The sequence below is a fragment of the Rattus rattus genome, chromosome 15 (genome assembly GCF_011064425.1).
Source record: "Rattus rattus isolate New Zealand chromosome 15, Rrattus_CSIRO_v1, whole genome shotgun sequence".
Taxonomy (NCBI): domain Eukaryota; kingdom Metazoa; phylum Chordata; class Mammalia; order Rodentia; family Muridae; genus Rattus; species Rattus rattus.
Window position 1 is genome coordinate 33,556,195 of NC_046168.1, and position 20,774 is coordinate 33,576,968.

Consider the following 20,774-nt stretch of genomic DNA (forward strand, 5'->3'; position numbering starts at 1 on the left):
TTGGCCTGTTGGTTTTTTGATTGTAGAAGTGGTAACCACACAGATAAGCATCTGGCATGCGGATGTCCTGCTGTCTCACCACTCTTTACAAGAACTGCGCTCAGCCAGGGCGTGCTTGCAGAAGTTTCCTTCTGGACTTTGTTTTGTCACCCTGTGTATCTGTGCTTACGTCAGTACCCCACACATCTAGAGTGTTGGAGTTTTATGTGCCATATTTGGAAATAGTCCTTTGGCCTTGTTCTTTTTTTTTTTTTTTTTTTTTCTTTAAAAAAAGTTTCAATTCTTTATTATCCTTTTATTTCTCTGGATTATAAGATGAGCTTGTTAGTTCCTCCAAGGAAGACAGCTGTGGGTCAGTATGTACAGTAATAACATCTTTGATTTTTAAACATGGGATATCTTATTATGTTTTTATTTAGACAATATTTTATATTTTTAGCTTACAACTGTTGGTGATTCTAAGCATTGTGCTCAACTTGGTGTTATAGGTATGTTGTTTTCCAGGTTCATGTTTGGATTTCTGATTTCAGATAGATAACTAATACGGTTCATTCCTGAATATCAGTCCGGATTGTAACCCTTGAAATCAGTTATTATATCTTATATTTTTGGTTGTGAGCCTGGTCTTTAATGACTGAGCCATCTCTCCAGTCTGATTAGCTAAATCTTAATAGGTCTTTTGGTAAAGCTCTCAGGATTTCCTATATACTAGATCACATCTTCTGCCAGAGACCAAGTTCTTCTTCTGTTTGGTCAGGACGCTTATTTCTTTTCCTGTTTATGATGATTAGAACTGTCAGTGATTCTTTTGAAGGGGTGAGAACAAATTTCCCTTTTTCCTGATTGGAGAAACAGTTCAGTCTTTCACTGCAATTCTCAGATTGAGGGAGAAGTTCTTCATCTCTTAGTTTTTGAGTACTTTATGATAAGATGTTGGGCAAATGTTTTATAATTGCTGCTTTTGTAAGAATCTTACTACTTCAAACTAATATTTTAGATGAACAGGTATTTTTTAGAATAACATAGCATTGCTTATGTCTTCCTTGTCTAAATGAATTTTATGGGTTGTTCACTTTCAATGAACAAAGATTAATTTTTCAATTTTCCTTATTTTCTCCCACCCCTCTTTTCTTTTCTTTTTTTTTTTTTTTAAATAGGAGTAACTTTATTTATGGCTCATATTTGAGTAAAGAAGAAATTGCTTTCTCAGATCCCACTCCTGATGGAAAGCTGTTTGCAACACAGTACTGTGGCACTGGTCAGTTTCTGGTCTATAATTTTCTCAATGGACAGAATACCACCTAATACCGATCCTGCTTACTGTGCCAGAAGACATCTTTGAAGAGAAAGAATTGGTTGCTGACTTTATCCAGGAACTAGGGCCATTTTTTTTACAAATGAACTCAGGACTGGCAACAACCATATGGTTGTTCCATTTTCATAAAATTGGAAACAATGCAGTAATAGCTTATTGTTTTGTTTTTTTAAAGAAGATATTTTATTATCTTTTACAGAAATTTATGATTGTATTTTATCTATAGTTATTTAGACATGTTTACATGCAGCAGATAATTGTTCATAGTGGACTGAAAATTAATGCAAGGACTATGGTCTCAGTGATAAGTATATTTTGAAGTTCTTAATATGGAAATATACCAGTGTAGCTTGGTACTGTATTTTTTTATATTGATCTACCGATACCAGTTATAGGTTTAAAGACTGTATTTTCAAAGTGAAAAACCAATGCTTTTGAGTTACTATTCAAAGAGAGTACAGTATTACACACTTAAGAATTTGAAGTTACTAAAGTATACTCTAAGGAGACCCCACAGGAAAGGAGAGCTCCAAGTAAAAGAACTTGTATAATAGCAAGTGTCTCCATTGCTTATGTTTGTGACACTGATGGTGGCAGGGGAAGCTCTCTGATGTGGAGCCATAAATGACTAGAGTCACAAAGAACTGTAGCATACTTGTAAACTAAATGTGGATGGCTTGTTGGTATCTGCATTGTTACTCCTCAGAAATACTGCACTGAGTATACACCCTCATTACTGGACTTCATCTTGATACTTGTCTGTCCTTCATAGTGCCCTCTACTTTTAAAGGGTTATGTATTGAAAAACTGCTGTGGCCTTTTATGACCTGTATATAATGTAGAATAAAATAATAAAATACTTGATAGCTTTTTCTAAGTGATAAATGTACCTGATACAATGTTGTGTTGAATGTTCGTACCCTTTCAGGGAGTTTCTTCGGTTTGAGGCTGAAATAAGATTAAAACACAGGCTTCTTAAAGGCATTTCTCATTAGTTTGCAAATTTTTTATGAATATTTTATTTAATTAACTTTAAAAGAAAGAACCACAGCATAAGAGTGAAGTGCCACTGTGGTTTCAGTTAGATCATCTTTATGGGCTGAGATGATCATATCTTCACTGAGAACCTATTAAAATTTATTGACTCACATTATAATTAATGGTTGGATGTACATTTTATCCCCCCATCAGTTTGTTCTTTTATTATTTATGGAGTGTTGTAACACTGTACCCTTTACATGAGTAGAATGGTGGGGGTATAATTACTTTTATTCTGTCTCAAAAGCAGTGATCCAGCTTTTCTTCTAAAGATTTTACATTTTACTTTATGTGAATGTGTGAGTGCTTGCAGGTATGAATGTGTACCACATGCCTGCCTTGTGCCCTGGCATTGGATTTTCTGGAAGTAGATTTACAAGATGGTTGTGAGCTGCCTGTAGGGACAGGGAACTGAACTCTGGAGTTCCGCAAGAGCAGCAAGTGCTCCTTGTGAGCTCTCTCCAGTCCAAATTTCCTCCTTCCAACCCCAACCATCCTTACCATCATCTTCATCACCCCCTCCTCATTATCTTCCCTTTTTCAAGACAGGGTTTTGCTATATCCCTGGATGGCCATAAGCTCAGATCTGAGTTAATTAATGCTGGAACTAAAGGTATGTGTGGCCGTCACTTCTGTATTTTCTTCTTTTTATACAGAAATGTATGTGTATGTAAACATGAGTGTGTGTGTGTGTGTATGTATATCTGTGCTAGGAACTGAATGCAGGCTCGCTACAAGAATAAGTGCTCTTAATTGGTGAGCCATCTCTTCAGCCCCTGATCTGACTTTTGACATTATCAATTTTCTTGGAATTAAGACTCTTCTAGTCATTTTCATTCTCCTTAAGTCCATTTTGTAAGCATGGTGAAAGTTTTGGATAGTGTTAGTTCTCTGGTACTGTTAATTTCATCAATACAGATCCCATTTCCATATGAGCCTTAACACTACTTGGATTATAGTAGGCCATGCTTGACAAAGACCTAAAGGGAGAGCAGGATAAGTACTGATTGGTTCCTTTAAATGTTGTTATTACTGGGAAGGAAAATTATAGATACTTTTCACATTCATAGTAATAACAACAACAATTACAACAATAATTATAGTAATAACACAACCCCTCAAATTTGAATATCTAGGTATTTCTCTAAGAATAGTACCATTTGAGCGTGTGAGACCCTATGTTTAGTGTTGCATTGTGAAAACCCAATAAAATAAGGTTTCTTTTTGTTTTTAAAGATTTACTTATTTTTTTATACATTGTTTTGTCTGCATGTGTGTTGGTGAGGGAACCAGATCCTCTGGAAGCAGAGGTACAGACAGTTGTGAATTGCCATGTGGATGCTGCAAATTGAACTCAGGACCTCTGGAAGAGTAGTCCGTGCTCTTAACCACTGAGCCATCTCTCCAGCCCCAAATAGGGTTTAAAAGAAGAGACTTTGGAATTTAAAAGAACTATTTGAGCAGTCTATAAAAAATGTTGAAATACTGAACTCTAAACTCTAACATAGGATGAGGTGAGGCGATGGCTGTGTATTGAAAAGACAATGAAAGCACTGATAGGTGTTTCTAACTACAGAGGTGCATCGTGGCAAAGCATCTGGGGTAAGCAGGAGTTTCCGTTTGCCTTTCTGTAGACAAGTTGAAAGCTAAGAGTGAAAATCAGGATATGGATTGGGAGGATTTGATGGGGAAGGGCAGGTTCAGTTTTGGTCAAGGTTTAAGGTGGTTATAAGCTTCCAAGTGGAATCAACACCTTCACAGTTGTATATGTGGAGCTAGAGTTTGAGAGAGGTTTAGATTTAGCTGTTACTTGTGATTTAGTAGATGTCATCCTGGGGTAGGAAAAGGAAAACTAGAGATCTGTGAGGAACATCAGCCTTTGAGAGTACTTGCAATGGCACAGGCAAGGAGAAGAGAATCTGAGAAGAGAGATGGAAACCAAGGAAACAGCCTCAGAAACTACTGCCAAAACACAGTTGAAGAGAAGCGAGGAGTGTCAGAGGCAACAGTCATAGTCAGATTGCAGAAGAAATTAGTGCTGCTTATAGGAACTTTTGTTCTTGGCTCTCAGATTGTCCATCCTGTCTGAAAGTATCAAACATGGTTATAGGGACTATGAGTTTTGATGGATGATGCTCATAATTGTGTGGATGATTTCTTAAGAATTGAAGATCACACCTGATAATATGTGAGTGTGAACTCAGTGCATTTACCAAGAGCTTAGACATAATTCAGATCTACTGTGAAGTTTATTGGTTGTTTGCCAGTTATGTGGGAATACAGCTTATTTACTGAGAGTTAAGATTGCTGAGTCAATTACTACAGTAGCGACGCACACATCAACTACTACAGTAGCGACGCACACATCAACTACTACAGTAGCGACGCACACATCAACTACTACAGTAGCGACGTACACATCAACTACTACAGTGGCGACGCACACATCAACTACTACAGTAGCGACGCACACATCAACTACTACAGTAGTTATGCATACATCTACTATAGTAGCGATGCACACATCAACTACTACAGTAGTTATGCATACATCAACTACTACAGTAGCGACGTACACATCAACTACTACAGTGGCGACGCACACATCAACTACTACAGTAGCGATGCACATATCAACTACTACAGTAGCGACGCATACATCAACTACTACAGTAGTTATGCATACATCAACTACTACAGTAGCGACGCACACATCAACTACTACAGTAGCGACGCACACAACTACTACAGTAGTGATGCAAACATACATTTTTCTTACAGCTTCCAAGGAAACAGTCTCAGGAACTAAGCAGTTGGCATGTTGTTAGACTTTCCAGGGCAGATAATGGAAGCCTGTTTCTCGTCTGCCTGTCCTTAGACTTGAAAATATTTATTGCTGCTCTAATGGCCTTTGGCCTAGACACGTGGTTTTGTTTCAAATTCTGTTATTATAACTGTTCTTTATATATTAGAGCTGAAACCTTTTTTTCTAAGAGTAGGTAAAAATAGATGGAATTCAGAAATAAATCGAAGATTAATAGTAAAACCCATAATTGATGGTTCACCAAAGTAAATACAATTGCTTTCTCTTCGGTCTGTTATCTGTAACTGTGGCAGGCTGCAGTTTTCCAGTAGCGGTTGGGTGAATGTAGCTGCTTCAGATAAGCAATAGCTTTCACTCAACTATTCACTTAGTGTCCAAAATAGTGGAATTTTAGAGCCATACAAGGATTGAAAACAGAATTTCCAGACTTTTCTTGGACATTGCCAATCACGGAACTCATTTCCCCTTGTAACATTTGGAAAAATTGGTTTAAAGTAAACAAACTTTTTTCATAGCTGAGGAGTGTGAGGGAATTTTAATACATTCACCAAATGAAAGGACAAGAACATACTGTAGACACAGCTTAAGACAACTTAGAATCATAAACAAAATGTGAGGTAGACTGACTAGTGAGTGAAATTCACCAAGTTTTGGTTAAGAAAGTTTTACAGTAACAGTAACACAGATGCCCCCTTTGTAACAATCACAAGAAGCAGTTGCATGAATTATAGCCAAAACTTGACTACAGCATTTCTAAGTTTTTAGTTTACATTCAATGTTAACCTGTGTGAACTGTCATGCATGCTAAGGCTCAGCAGGTCTGCAGGTAAGTTACCAGGTCTGCCTTACCTCAGTGTGCTCAGGGATGGAAGAAGGAAAAATCAACACACCAAGAAATGAACTAACAAATCATGGTGGCCTGGGCTTGTGCAATTTTGTCCTTAAGGCGGACTTAGCATTCTCTAAAGAATTACACTGATTTAGGTAATTTTTAAAAGATCCAAACCTTAATGAAGTTAGGCTTTGGAAACAAAGAGGCAGGTAAATTGAGCTTTTTCAGCTATTGGAGTGATGGCCTTTTGGTTTTATTCTGGCATTTCTCTTGAACAGAGTCAAACAGTATTTACAGTTCATGATCACTCGAATTTCCAGATTGTATCCCTAACTAACATGGAGTACCTGCATTAAAGTAACTTAGTCCAAAAAGAAGTCAGTAAGAACTCCTAAGAGGCTCTGCCCCGCCTAGTATTGTGGAATTATTTCAAGTATTTTATTCACCTTACGTAGTGTTATTGGAATATTGCACAAACAGTGGCTTTCTTGATATTACCTGCATTGAATCCTTTCAGCAAAACAGGAACAAGCTAGATACATTCATATCTAAATCAAACTTCCCTGGAACGTACCTCTTTGCTGAAAATCATCTGTATTAAAGCTCAGGAGTCAGCATATAATAAGGCAAGGTACTCTTTGAAGGACAGTTAAAAATGGGGTTAAAAGGAGTTATCCATTTAAAATACATTTAAAACATCATAAGTAGCTATATTAAAACCAAGAGATCTGCAGGCCATTTCTATCTACTACATTCCATCTTCTGACTAGCTGTAAAGTCCTTGTTATCTGGATAACCAAGTCCATCATCTAACACTTGCAGGAACACAGGCTCATTGGGGTTCTCAGTAGTCTCAGGTCCTAAGACAAATTCAAGTAAAAGTGACTGTTTTAACTGCAGATAAAATCATACACATAGGTTGAGAAAAATCTGAAGACACCACAAACTAGAGCAATTTCAGTGTAAACTTCCAATACATTATTGTAGATAGAATATTTCTTTCAAAATGTTTCTGATCAAAATATTTGGCTAGAAATACATAGAAACTTATGCCTCCTACTGTTGATATTAGTCATACACTACCCGCTAACTTTAATGAGTCCAAAAAACTCTTCATGAAGTCTTCCTTATTCTTCAGAGAAAATGTCACTTGATCAAATTATAAGGAAAACTTGTCTATGGTTCTGTTTTCCAGTCCACTCATTTTTACGTGTCAGTGCACCACAGCTGTTACTCATTGAGTTGTTTAAAGGATACTAAGCCTGAGCCGATGAAACCAGCTAGTTGGACTGCACAATAGAATCCCAGCGTGATGTGTGGGTTTCCAAGTGCCAACTGCTTGCTTTCAACCAACACAGTACAACGTAACTGCAGAATGCATCACTGTTTACATTCCTAGGCATGGTGTGCTTAAAGACTGGAAATGGGAAAAACAAAGGAGTTAAGCCCAGAAGAACCTTCATGAATGCACACAGTGCCTGCTCGGCATTTACTGATTTTTTTGTTCAGTTTAAATAGTAAACTTTTAACTCCTGTGGAAATTTTGCCAAAGGTTTCAATACATATAAGATTATAAATCTTAAACTAACACTGCACGGAGAAAGACAAGCTACTTCTTTTTAAATACAAATATCTTCTACATTGTATCATTTCAGACCCCTGAGTAATACTGTACCAAAGTACAGATCTGAAGAGAAACTGAGGGTTCAGGCCTCAAGTATTAATCTTCAATTCATTCCACACCAGTGGTGTGAGTCTCATGTAACACATTCAAGCTGGCTAATGTGGACAGTCAGTACCCTGCCCTCCAACACAGTGTGGTAGAAAAACAATGCGGACCCCACATTTGTTCTCCGGAATATATCCTTGGGCTCCCACACCCCAAGTAACTGCCTAACTGCCCACTGTGGCATTGACCTGAACCTGGGTCCTGTCAGCAGAACTGAAGAAGGACAGTGTCCCCAAACACCTTGGTCACATTTGGGGAGTTCTTTGGAGAAGAGATAAATATGTTGCACTTTGCTCCACAGTGATTGTACTTTAAAGGAAAAAAATCCCCAATAATTGTTTGTCCCACCCCCTATAGGGGTTTGTTTGTTGTTTTTTGTCTCTTCAAAAACTCAAACATGGCGTCCAGTAAGAAAGTAAAGAGGCTTGTCATCACTGCTATTAGCAGTTTGAAACTCATCCCGGAGGCGGAACTGCCATTCGTCTTCTAACTCTAAGCGAACAATTGTTTGACGTAAGGAGCTTCTGTCTTGGCAGATGACACACAGGGTAGCACCTTCGGGGAGGAAGTTGATTAAATTGATAAGAACATTACTATTTTTGGAAACCAACATACAGCTAGAGAAATCATTTTCAGTTTAATGTATGAGTGCTCTGTCTTCATGTATGCCTGCATGTTAGAAGAGGGCATCGGATCCCTTTATACATGGTTGCTAACTGCCATATGGTTGCTGGAAATTGAACTCAGGTCTCTCCAGCCCCTAGATAATTTATTTTATCCCAAGTAGTTTTGCAAAAGTTTCAAGGAGCACGAAGTGATTATAGAGGGAAGTTTCTTTGAATTACAGCCCTCCCGTCTTATAGTGACTGATGAAACCAGTGTTTTTTTATGTCTTTCTAGAACAGGGTTTCTCAACCTTAGCACTTTGCTGTGTGTTGGGTGTTCTTCTGTGTTTTGTGGAATATTCAGCAGTATCCCTAGCTTCCTGCCCACTGTGTGCTAAATACACCCCTTTCCCCATACACATAGAGTAGTGACAACCAAAAACCTCTTGAGACACGTCCCCTTCTACTTGAGAACCACTCTGCTCTATATATACAATGTAAACTTCATTTTAATTGTACATACTATGTTGTTCAGAGTGTCACATTTCAGGATTATTTGTAATGCTGGTTTTGTAGATTATTCTTAGGTAAGGTGTACTTTTTTATGATGCATACTTATTAAGACAACTTTAATTTCTGTGTCAGACTCATAACAGAGTGTTTAGGAGTGCAATTATATAATTTTTCTGCAGCTGATTTCTGGTCCAATCAAATGATTTTAGATTGTATATACTGCTTATAAACATGCATATCATCCTAGCTTCTGTCTTAACTAGGTATCAGAAATATATGTTTCTAGAATAAATAACGGTAAATGCCTGTTTAAGAACTCACAGGCTGGAGAGATGGCTCAGTGCCTCTTGGAGAGAACCCAAGTTCAATTTCCAGCATCAGATGGCTTACAACCTTAAGTTCCAAGGTGTCTGACACCCTGGCCTCTGCAGGCACTTGTACACATACCCACACATAGAAATTGTCTTTTAAAGCCATAGATCTTATTATTCCCCTACACTTAATTTAGTTTTACGATAACAGCATGGTCTTCCCCAATAACATTAGTAGTCCTAATTACTAGCCAAAACATTGCTTGCTTGTGTGGTATTCAACTCTTGATTATTGTGTATACGTGTGTGTGTTAGAATAGCATTTACATTCAAGACACTTAAGTGACTTACCTTTTAGAAACTTGAATTTCTTGAGAAGATCAGCACCTACAAAAGAGTCACAGAGATACAGGAGGAGTCCACTGAAAAATACCCCTTCACAATTGACGTTGCTGGAGTGGGGTCTGGAACTGACATAGCATATGGCTACCTGAAAGTAGTAAGCAGAAAAAACAAAGACATTTCAAAAAGCAAATAAAGGGGTTATACTTTTGGTAAGGAATGTTCTTCAGTTTGGGATGCAAGGTCAAGGAGCCAAATCTTTCTCACTATTGGGTGAGTTGGTTATTCAAGCTTTTTACTTATTATTCAGTATCCAAATCTCACTCTCTTTCTCTCAAGACAGAGTTTTCTTTTTTTCTTTTTTCTTTTCCTTTTTTTCCTTTTTTTCTTTTTATAGCCCTGACTCTCCTAGAATTGGCTCTGTAGACCAGGCTGGCCTTGAACTCACAGAGATCTATCTGCTTCTGCCTCCCAAGTGTTGGAATTAAAGGTATGGGCCACCACTGCCTAGTGATTTTCCATATTTTTAATATTTCATTAATTTACTATAGTAAATCATTCAACAAATATAAAGAAAAGTATGTGTGTGTCTTTAAAATCCTACATTTTGGGTTAGAGATGGCTCAGTGGTTTAGAGCACTGGCTGGTTTTTTGTTTTTTTTTTTTTTGTTTTTTTTTTGTTTTTTTTTTTTTTCTGCACAATTTCCAATCCAGATTTGTTTTCCAGCATCCACATGGCAACTCACAATCACCTGTGACTTTAGTCCCAAGGGATCTGACATCCTTTTCTGGCCTCCATGGGTACCAGGCATATATATGGTATACATGCAGATAAGAAAAATTATGCTTAGGAAAGAGTAAATGTTTCACTTTGGAAGAAGCTTAAAACAGCATGAGTTAATTTGTAGGCTTCCATGTCTAGAAACCACAAAAATTATAGAGAGCAGCAAAATAGTCCAGAGAACAATGGAGCCACTTAAATGGGGCTTGAATTCAAACCCTGGTTTCTTCAGTCAGTAGTCATCTGACACCGCACAGTTCCTCATCTACATAGGTTTAAAAACATTATGGATTGAAGTAGTTTTGAATTGTTAATATGCAGTACTTGGCAAATGTTAGCTGCAGTTGATACTGAGACTCTATGGACACATGGTTGGTTCTTGTGTTTTAAGTCAGGATTCAGTCTAACTCAGGCTAGCTTCTGGAATGCTGGGATTACAGACCTGTAACTTCATGCTTATCCCTCATATGGGTTTAATGTTTCTGTTTACAAAATTAATGGCCTAACCACAGCATGAATTAACATTAAGATAAATTTAGTGTCCCAAATTAAGCGCACTAGGACTTAAAAGAGTTTGTGTGGACAAAGGTGTGTTGGTCAGTATGTGCCAAGAAAATGGCCTAAAAATCAAGGTCAGGAAAATGTCTTGTTCAGCTTATGGGTGGTTTGTTTTATTTTGTTGTTTTCTTAATTTTGGTCATGTATATGCCATGATGCACATGTGGAATTCTGAGGACAACTTGCAGGGTTCCAAGAAGTGACCTTATTTGTCAGGATCGACAGCAAGAGCCTGTACCCACTGAGCCATTTCATATTGCAAACTTAACATAGATTTTTTTGTTTTTAAAATTTACTATAAGGGTATATTACATTACTGAAGATAATAAAATGTACTCTCCAGATAATCCAAGAAAAAAAACTTAGTTGTAGAAAGCTAGACGTGCAAGTGGCAATTAAAATACTAGACCGAAACTAGGGGCGAACTTGAAGAATGGAAAAGTAGAGACGGCAGCTCTGAAGGTCTCACAGGGCTTGTATTTACTTAAGTAATCATTGAGCTCTTACATATGCTAAAAGACTGTGTGCCTGTCAAGAACAGGATCTAAATTCACATCACAACATGGTCTGATCAGTGCCAACAACCAGAGCAAATGGCTGCTTCTGTCCAAGTCATCAAGGCAGGCTCTTCAGAGCCATTGACACCAGAGGGAACCATGTCACTGGCTAGTTCTGTTCCTGTGGGACCCTTTGGATCATACTGTTATTGGCTGTCTTAGAACCATCTTAAATTTTCAGTGGGACTGAAAAGGAGATGGATGGATATGGCCCCCAGAATTAGACAGTCCGCCTTTACCTCCTGTCCAATGTTAAGGTAGCAGTCAATGGCCAGCACAGGACTCTTGAAGTTATGGATGGCTTTAGGGAAGAGTTTATATGAGGCATGTTGAAGGAACTTCTCCAGGAGGAACTGTGCAGGGGCTGCCAGTAGTGTGTGTTCACTGTCAGGAGCACAGACATACTGAAGGGGCAAGATGGGAGCTAAGTTCTCTGAAACCTGAAATCAGACGATCACGGGAAACGTGCCTGTCAGCGAACGAAATGTCTTAAGATCACAATGGATTGTATCCTATTCACTTCCGTATACATTATCCCCAAAGAATACCTGAAATTTTATAGCACTGAACCCTACACAAATGTTTATACACACAAACACTATGATCTCTAAACTAGGCACAGTATTTTCAGGCCATGGCTGATAAATGGTAAGCTCCAGAAAAAGGAGGGTTGCCATGGGCTGGAGAGTAGGCTCAGTGGTTAAGAGCATTAGCTGTTCTTACAGAGATCAAGGTTCCCTGCAACCACATGGTAGCTCATAACCATCATAACTCCATATCCAGGGGATCTAGCACTGTCTTCTGGCCTCCAAAGGTACCAGGCACCTGTACATGCATACATGTGTGCAGTAGGTACATACAACATAAAGTGTATCTTACAAACACTAGCAACAAAGAGGGATTGCTGTAATAATAGCGGTTGCCTGATGGGTTCAAATGTCTCATTTTGTTCTGTATTTCTCCATTCTCCCACTTTAGGAATAGTATAATGCTCTTTAAGTTATAGCAAGAATTTCTGGAATATTTCTGTATTTAATGAATACTTTATAGTGTTTGGGTGTTTCTCAGCTCCAGCTAAGTATTTGCCAAGCTGTAGTGATCAGCTAGCGGTAAGACTCTCTGGGAGGGTATAGACAGTACTCTTTTTTCAAACTTTGAGCTGTAATATTTTCTGTAAAAGACAAGCTAAGGGCCAGACAAGTATTTTTACACTTGATCTTAGCCAAAAGGCCGAGAAGCGATCAGACAAGTATTTTTATTTGTACTTTTCTCCTGTGTTACATAAGAGTTATCACAATATAAAGACTTCTGTCTTGAAAGTAAAGCTTTGCAATTAGATGCACGCCTTTAGTCCCAATGCTTGGGAGGCAGAAACAGGTAGGTCTCTGAGTTGGAGGCCAGCCTGGACTACATAGTAAGTTTCAAGACAGCTATGTAGAGAGACCTGTCTCAAAACAAAATAAAACCCAATAATAAGTAAGTAAATATCAAGCAAGCTTGCTTTGTAATCCTTGAGGCTTAACTCTGGAACGAGTTTGTTGAATTGCCAAGGAAACTTTTGCTCTGGCTGAGCCCTCGCTCACAGAAATGAAGCTGCATAGGTGACACTAGGACTCCCTAGGGTTACTTCCCTGTCCAATCAGGCAGAAAGTACTTTGGTGACAAAGCTATTTATAAGAAAGCATTTGTGTTTCTTTTCAACAGTAGCATCAAACTTTGAAGACTTACCATGAGCTTTGGTTTAATGATAAAGTCCCTTTGCCCTCCAACCTGAACGTGTTTCTTCATGAGACTGAAGTTATTAAAGCGGCAGATGAGAAGGCCACTACTGTTTGTTCTCAGGTTAAAGTCAACATCTTCGCAGAAATACCTAAATCATAACCACAATGATAGGTTTATTTGACTGTCCACCCAAGTACACAGAGAAATGAGTGACAGAAGTGAGAGGAGGGCCCAAAACATGGGACTTGTCCTCAGGCAGTTGGCCTCACTCTGCTGATGTGAGCACTATAAGCTTCAAAGGGAGGAGGAGAGAATTTTGTCTGCTGTGCCACAGGGTTTTAGGTTCTTCCTATCAGAAACAGGGCTATACATCCTGTGTTCCAGCAGGAAAGCCAGAGGTCCTGTAGTTCTAAAATTCTGGTTACATACTGGATGAAGCAATGGTATTCTAATAGCTACAGGTTGAAGTTGGATATTAAGAGTGACTTTGTGGTCTCTAATACCATTCCTTGGCCATTTCAGATTTCTCAGGAATGCAGTATGATTTTAGGGTCCAGACTTCTGCCTTCTTATAGGAAGACCTGTGGGTCTTATAACACTGGAGAGTGTATTTTCCTTCTGTGTTCTGAGGATGAATACAGGGTTAATATTGGACGTTGACAGGTCTACACATTGGCTAGTATTGATTTAACAGATTTTGTTTCTACTTGAATTCTTGTTAAGTAATCAGATGGCTAACCTGTGTTTTCTATTTTTGCAAAGCAGTATCAAGGGTCTAGGTCATGTGGGGGTAGACGCCTGCAGTCCCAGCACTCAGTAGGATCACAGATGGATGTGAGGCCGACCTGGACCACATAAGGAGTTCTGGGCCAGCACTGAGTGAGCTAGAAGGGGTTTATTGTCCAGGGCAAAATAAAAACAACGTAGAGGTTGAAGTGGGCAATACCCTCTGGTGGATGCCTGCATGACTTGCATCCATGAGCCTGACCTACCTGTTGAAGTCATATTGAACATTCTGAGTGAGGTCTATATTGAGGAGAATGAAGTCATGCACATGGCATCTTGAGAATGGGGCCTTTAGGTTCTGTGAGGTCAGCTTGCTGTTCCATTTCTGTATACCCAGGATTGCGTAGTGGATAATTTTCGGTGTGGCTTCAATGTGCTGCAAGACGCTCTTCAAGGACACGTTCTTACTGGAGATTCCTGCGTCTGTAAGCTGGCTACAAAATGTAAAGTTAGTTTATGAGGAACCAACTATATCTTAGTATATATATTAAATCCTGCAAAGTATGTAACAAGACAATTTACATTAAGTCCAGTCATACCACCTGTCATGACTAAGTCAGAGAAGCTGGCCTTTAGTGGTGGATCTTATCACCTTTATGGCAAAAAACGTAATCTAGTTATGTTTCAAAGTGAATAATGAACTTGAGTTGCCAAATGAACATGACCAGGGGTTAAAAGTACAGAAACATCCAGTTCTGATAATTACATATAATAAAGAACACTATGCACACTTCATTAATTTCAAGCCCACAAAAGAAATGACGGGAAATCAGTGTTTCGTTAGGGATACTGTTAAATTTTAGCAGTAATTTAACAGACTTTTTACTATTTAGCATTCTCTTGACTAACCATTCCCTAGCATCTGTAAGGAACCCTAGAAAGTCACCACTGCTTGAGGAAAACCACCGACAGCTTAAAGGTGACATAACTTCCTCTCTTCACCTCAGTAGTCAAGCAGAGCTGGGTCTTACATGTCAGGGCCTGTATAAATGAGTCACAGTATCAGAACAGTCTTGTTTTTTCATGGGGCAGGGGGGGTTGTAATAGTCTTACTATGTATGCTGGCTGCTGGCTGGCCTAGAACTTGCTATGTAAACCAGGCTGGTCTCAAACTCAAAGAGGTCATCTTTCCTTTGTCTTCCTAAGTGCTAGGACTAAAAGCATATATACCACTATACCTGGCCCAGAGCAGATTTTGCAGCTAAGCAATACCGGATGTGGAAATGGCCCAAGAACTTAGTGATCAGTGAGCTAATGCGAGTAGTTGCATGACCTACTTTGCTCAGGAAAACTATCTTTTATTTACTTCCAAGTGTAACTACTGCTAAAAATACCTTGTCTAGGTCATTGTGTCATAAGCCTCCCCCGCCCCCTACACAACTTCTTGGAAGTATCCCTACCTGGTTTGCTCCTGAACACTGTGAATGTTCCACAGGACGCAGGAGTCATCCATCACAACAATGAAAGGCCAGACACACTGCCGTTTGACTCCCAGCTCCTCCAGGCGGTTCCTTTCCAGTTCTAGGTTGTGATATGACAGCTCCTTAATGAGGAACCTAGCAGCACCTGCAAGGCAGTACAACCACACCTTTCCATTCTCCACTCAGACTGGTCACATTATCACCACTGACATCCTGTGCACAGAGATGGGGGCGCTGGAGAGAGGATGCAGAGGACACTACTTTGGTTTCCAGCACCCATGTCAGGCAGCTCTAGGGAGAATCTGATGCTTTTAGCTTCCATGGGTACCTGCACTTGTGCACAGACACACAACTTTTAAAAGCTCTCCAAAAAACGTCCCTGAGAAATGCACTTTAAAATATAGATTCCTGGCACCCATTACTAGAGATTCACTTAAATAGTTAGCAAAGGCCAAAACCACATCTGATGGTGTATGTCTTGTACTCTGAGGAATATACTTCAAGAGTTCCACTTCCCAGATATGACAGAGGACACCTCCAATGGCAGATGAATGGTGACTAGTGTCTTAGAACATGGCAAGGAGCTTGCTCTTGCCTCACAGTAAGCCAGGGCCACAGAGAGTGGCGACAACCTATGAAGCTTCAAGAAACAGGCACCCACTCTAATCTGCACGTTGCAAAGCTAGGGTAGTACAGCAGATGTATGGTACAGAGCAGGAGAACAGACCAGAGACCAGCTGCCTGGGAATGAATTAATCCCATTGGGCTTTGGTTTCCTTACCTCTAAGGAGTGATGGCAGAGTTGTATGTGGTCAGGCCTAGCGTATGGCAAGTACTTAAGGGATGTTAATGACAAGATGAATTAGCTAAAATTTTTAAATGAAACAAATTTTCTAGTGAAACAAAATGTAGATTACAATGAAAAGGGCTAGTTAATGTATGGAGGAACGTCAAACAGTAGGATTAAATCAAGGTAATACTAGAACTTAGGAACATCTACCTCTCAAGAGTCTGAGGAATACTTTGCATTTTCAACATAGTATGGATCACATAGGAAAAAATGGCAGCTAACATGGGCAGTCAGTTCTGAAAGACCAAAGGTTTTCCAGCTATGATCAGGAACAAGAAAAAGATGCCTATGTCCAATTAAGAGTACTAGAAGTCCTAGCCAGAACAATTAGGCAAGGCAAGGAAAGTGAACTGAATTAGGAAATAGTAAGATTATGTTCCCTGACCATATATCATAGGTGGAGAAAATGTACAGAAAACTTAGAACTAATAAGATAATTCAGCAATATAAAAGGAACAGTCTAAGGAAGTTAGTATTTTTATAGCATGAAAAAGAGTGAAATACTTAGGAATATACTTTAGCCAAGAAGGCAAAAGACAGTACAGTGAGAAAGGTTGTTTTGTAGATAACATGTTTCCTAAAGATCAACAATTTAAAGCATTTACCAAAATGTTTTCATAGAAGCAGAAAAAATTCTTAATGGAATCTGAGGGCACCTCAAATTGCAACTGAAGTGGAGATTTTACTGATGTAGGCATGTTTTTCAAATAGCAGCTCAAAGGGTGAAAATAGATAAATTGGGTTATATCAAAGTAAAATATAAGTTTTTGAAGCCAAATTAGCAGGATTGAGACAACCTACAAAAATAAAGGACAGCACACAGAGTGGGAAAAAATTCTTGCAAACTACTGATATAACAAGGGATTAATATATAGGGAACTCAAAAAACTGAGTAGCAAATAATTCAGTTAGAAAGTGAAAGACTGCATAACTTTGCTCTTAGCACTTGAGAAGTTTAGACAGGAGAATCACCAATTCAAGGCTGATCATGGCCACCTAGCAAGACCACTCCAAATAGCCCACAACCATAAATGCTCAGTATCACCAACCATCAAGGAAGGCACTCAAAGCTGTAGTGATGGCATCTCACCTCAGAATGGCTGTCTCTAAAGTGTATCATTGAAATGACTGACGGATGCTGACAGGTGCAGAGGGAGGGATTTCGTGTGGATGGAGCAGCTGTGAGCAGCTATTATAGAAAATGTGCAGAGTCCTAGAGCAACTGAAACTGGAAGCACCATCTGATCCAGCAAGTACACTGGCTGGTGTACTTCCAAGAGAAAGACAGCCATTACACTGAAGAGACACTTGTAGTCTCATGTCTATTCACATCTTCAATAATGGGATCTACCTAAATTCCCACAAAGACAATATGAGAACACAGAATCGTTTTGGCCATAAAAAGAATGGACTCTAAGTCTGCCAATTAGTCTGCCTATCTGGATGTGTTTCTTCAGAGCTTCCGAAAACTGGGAAGAGTGATGCCATATTGTGAGCCTGAAGGACAGCTAAAGTCTTTCAGGTCCCCAAAAATGGCTACAATATTGTGATGTTGAAAAGCATTTGTATAAACTTCCTATTAAAATGTCATTGTAACTAGTTTTAAGAATTTAATCTTGAAAACAGTGAACAGCATATAGACTTTTTTATAGGACTGAGGCAAATAATCTGAGGCTAAAGATATCAAGTACTTCAAGTGCAAGATTAAACAACAACAAAAAATGGCTGCAGAGATGGTTCTGTGGTTAAGAGCACTAGTTCTTCTTTCTGAGGACCCAGGTTCAATTCTCAGCACCCACAAGTCAGCTCACAGTTGTCATCTATAACTGCAGTTTGAGACGATGCAGCACCCTCACACAGACATAAAGGTAGGTGAAATAAATGCACATGAAATAAAAATAAATAAATTTTTAAAAAAGGAAGCTAGGGTAGTAGTGGCACACACTTTAATCTCAACTCTTGAGAGCAGAGGAAGGTGGATTTCTGAGTTCAAGGCCAGCCTGGTCTACAGAGCAAGTTGCTTTCTTGAAAAACAAAACAAAACTAAAAGCCAACAACAAAATAAGGAGTATTGTCTCTGATCACTTGCAGAAACAAAGTAAGGAGTATTGTCTCTGATCACTTGCAGAAACATGGATGAAATGGGAAGTCTTTGTATAAGTGAATCTAGCCAGAAAGAAAAACTTAGTGGAGGGCGGTCAGTAAAGGCAGGGAGGTGCGGGCCGAAGGGAGGCAAAGCAGTCCAGTGAAGGGCGCCAGGCAGGAGGAGTTGGTTTCCTACGGAATAATGGATTACCTTGGTTTAAAACAGCACACAATACATTTCAAAATGACTCTGAGAATACAAAGCTCCCAACACATAAAAGTGATTGCTTAAGGAAGTGCAAATACTCTTGATTCTTATATATCACATACATTATCATAGCCCATCCAACTATGCAAATATGTCTAACCTTTTTAACATTGCAGGTTTTATACTTTTTCCTGTCAAAACTTAAAGTCGTGTGCTAGCGACATAAAGACAGATACAGCGTCCTGAAATAAACCATCTCATCTATGACAGGAGTGCTCATCCCACTCAATGGAGATCTCTTTTGAACAATAGTGTTAGAACATCAGATAGCCACATGAAAAATGAAGTTGTGTCCTTATTGCATGAGAAATGAGTTAAAATGCTTCAGTTGATGAAGTAAAAGCCAGCCTTATACAGCATTTAGAAGGAGACAACGTATGGAGCAATGCCAGAGAGACTGGCAGCAGTCTGTGTGTGTGGACAACATACAACAAGGGAAATAGACATACGGGATGCCATCAAAACTTAGAGCTTCAGGGCATGAAGACATTATTAATATGGGAATGGGCAAAGATATAAAATGACATCTGCTGAGTTAACATTGAAATATAAAAGACCTCTGTAGATTAACAAAGTGGTCCAGTTGAAGAAATGAGTAGAGGACTTTGGAAGACATTTTTGTAAAGACACGGGACAGCTCAGCAGTCATGCTTTGTGACACGTGCAGTATTAACTACTTGGATGACTAAGGCAGGAAATCACTTAAAGCATCTGAGAGGCCTGGACTTCAGTGCCCAGTGCTGATGTGAGAAGAAGATTACACTCACAAATCATTACCTAAGTGCAAGTTAAAATCACAGTTAAGTACCACCTCAGACGCGGGCAGAAACAAATGAGGAAAGCTTAAACACTACAGCAAAAGAAGTGCCCAGAAGGGTACAGCTGGGTACATTTTGGCCCTAGAATGTCCTGTCCAGAAATATTGGGAGTCTACACTAAGAAGATACACGAACCCTTCTCAGGCTGTTCAATATTTCAGTGATTTAGTTCTTACTAGTCTTCAGAAGTTAAACATTCTGAAGAACTGAGCAAAACATGTTAGGGGCTGTAAATTACAGAACAGGAGAGGGGAACTCAGAGTTAAGACCTCTGCTCACAGGGCAGGGCAGTTTCCAAAGGCAACCTTTGGAAGACACACCAAGAGAATGGAGTTCAGTTTGTCTTCTCAGCCCTTCTCCCACCCCAAAGGCCCTCTTACCCACGCCTGCATTATTGAACATGCCAGGAAGCACCAGCATGATGTGGTTGGGCCAGTATTTTCGGTATAGTGGCATCTCATATTCTTTGACCACCAGGAGGTGAAGGTGGCTGATGCCCTCCATGGCGTGGAAAAGGTTTAGGAGTCCATGCTCGTGGCGACCACTGGAAGGAGTGAAAATGGGACTCTTGACTGCATTTAAATTCTGTGGAAAGGAAAAAAATGCAACCAGAACAGTGAAGTAGACCCTTAGATGCTGGCAGCTCAGAGAACCTCCACCAGGGCCCAAAGCCCTCACGCCCAACACCCTGGCCCACCTTGTCAGAAACCAGGGGCAGCCGCATGCTCTCCAGATGCCTGCCCTGCTTGCTGAAGACAAAATGACTCTCTTTGGACTTGGGGATGATGAAATAGAGTTGGACTTCTTCTCCCAGCATAGAAGAGGAAAATGTGAATGCATGAAGGGTGGAATCTGACATCTAGATTTGCAAAGAAGAAAGAAAGGGAAGGTCAGTATATGGTTTTCAAACTTCCGGGCCATTCTTTGAGATTTTTGACACAAGTAACTGACATGAATAAGTGCCCCTAGACATTTTGGCTGTGAGGAGCAACATGTAAAAGGCTTTTTCATCCCCTAGCTGTTCCTGGTGCAGGAGCCAACTGTGCAGCCTCCAAGGGTAAGTCCCATTGGCACTGCCTATATTCCACATACCCTTAGGACAAATGCCCAGTCTTAACAACAAACATCTCCATGGGTTGCCCGCTATATACCTTCTCCAGACACCAGTCACAGCACAGTTCTGCTCTGAATCATACTGAACACTTAAGTACCAGCTCTTAGATAGGACTAGAGTTAAAAATGTGTCTGTGGCACCATCTTTCTTACAGTGGAGGATGAAGGGATTCCAACATTTAGTGCAGAACTCTGACATCATGGAAAGACCATGTGACTCATGAAAGTCAAGAATCCAACTTGTCTATAAAGTTGTGGGGAGTTCACAAGCTCAAGAACCCATCTCTATGAATAATTTTAAAATGG

General features: G+C 39.5%; 2 protein-coding genes and 1 non-coding gene across 3 annotated transcripts in view; 2 read left to right on the forward strand and 1 right to left on the reverse strand.

The window, feature by feature from the left end:
• The window catches only part of Esco1 (establishment of sister chromatid cohesion N-acetyltransferase 1), a 51,764-nt gene extending 49,296 nt beyond the window's left edge, over positions 1-2,468 (forward strand). Inside the window, 1 exon segment of the mRNA XM_032885333.1 lies at positions 1,158-2,468. Coding sequence (XP_032741224.1) covers positions 1,158-1,305 — 148 coding nt within the window. The 3' untranslated portion in view covers positions 1,306-2,468.
• Positions 2,469-6,433: 3,965 nt separating this feature from the next.
• Positions 6,434-20,774, reverse strand: part of Greb1l (GREB1 like retinoic acid receptor coactivator) — a 238,693-nt gene continuing 224,352 nt past the window's right edge. Inside the window, exons 26-33 of the mRNA XM_032885701.1 lie at positions 20,053-20,214; positions 19,736-19,940; positions 15,314-15,479; positions 14,120-14,347; positions 13,134-13,275; positions 11,645-11,845; positions 9,519-9,657; positions 6,434-8,293 (exon numbers count right to left, since the gene is read on the reverse strand). Coding sequence (XP_032741592.1) covers positions 8,130-8,293; positions 9,519-9,657; positions 11,645-11,845; positions 13,134-13,275; positions 14,120-14,347; positions 15,314-15,479; positions 19,736-19,940; positions 20,053-20,214 — 1,407 coding nt within the window. The 3' untranslated portion in view covers positions 6,434-8,129. The remainder of the gene's footprint in view (positions 8,294-9,518; positions 9,658-11,644; positions 11,846-13,133; positions 13,276-14,119; positions 14,348-15,313; positions 15,480-19,735; positions 19,941-20,052; positions 20,215-20,774) is intronic.
• LOC116885031 lies at positions 17,600-17,728 on the forward strand. Its single transcript, XR_004385918.1, has one exon. It is a non-coding gene; the product is annotated as a small nucleolar RNA SNORA33 (small nucleolar RNA).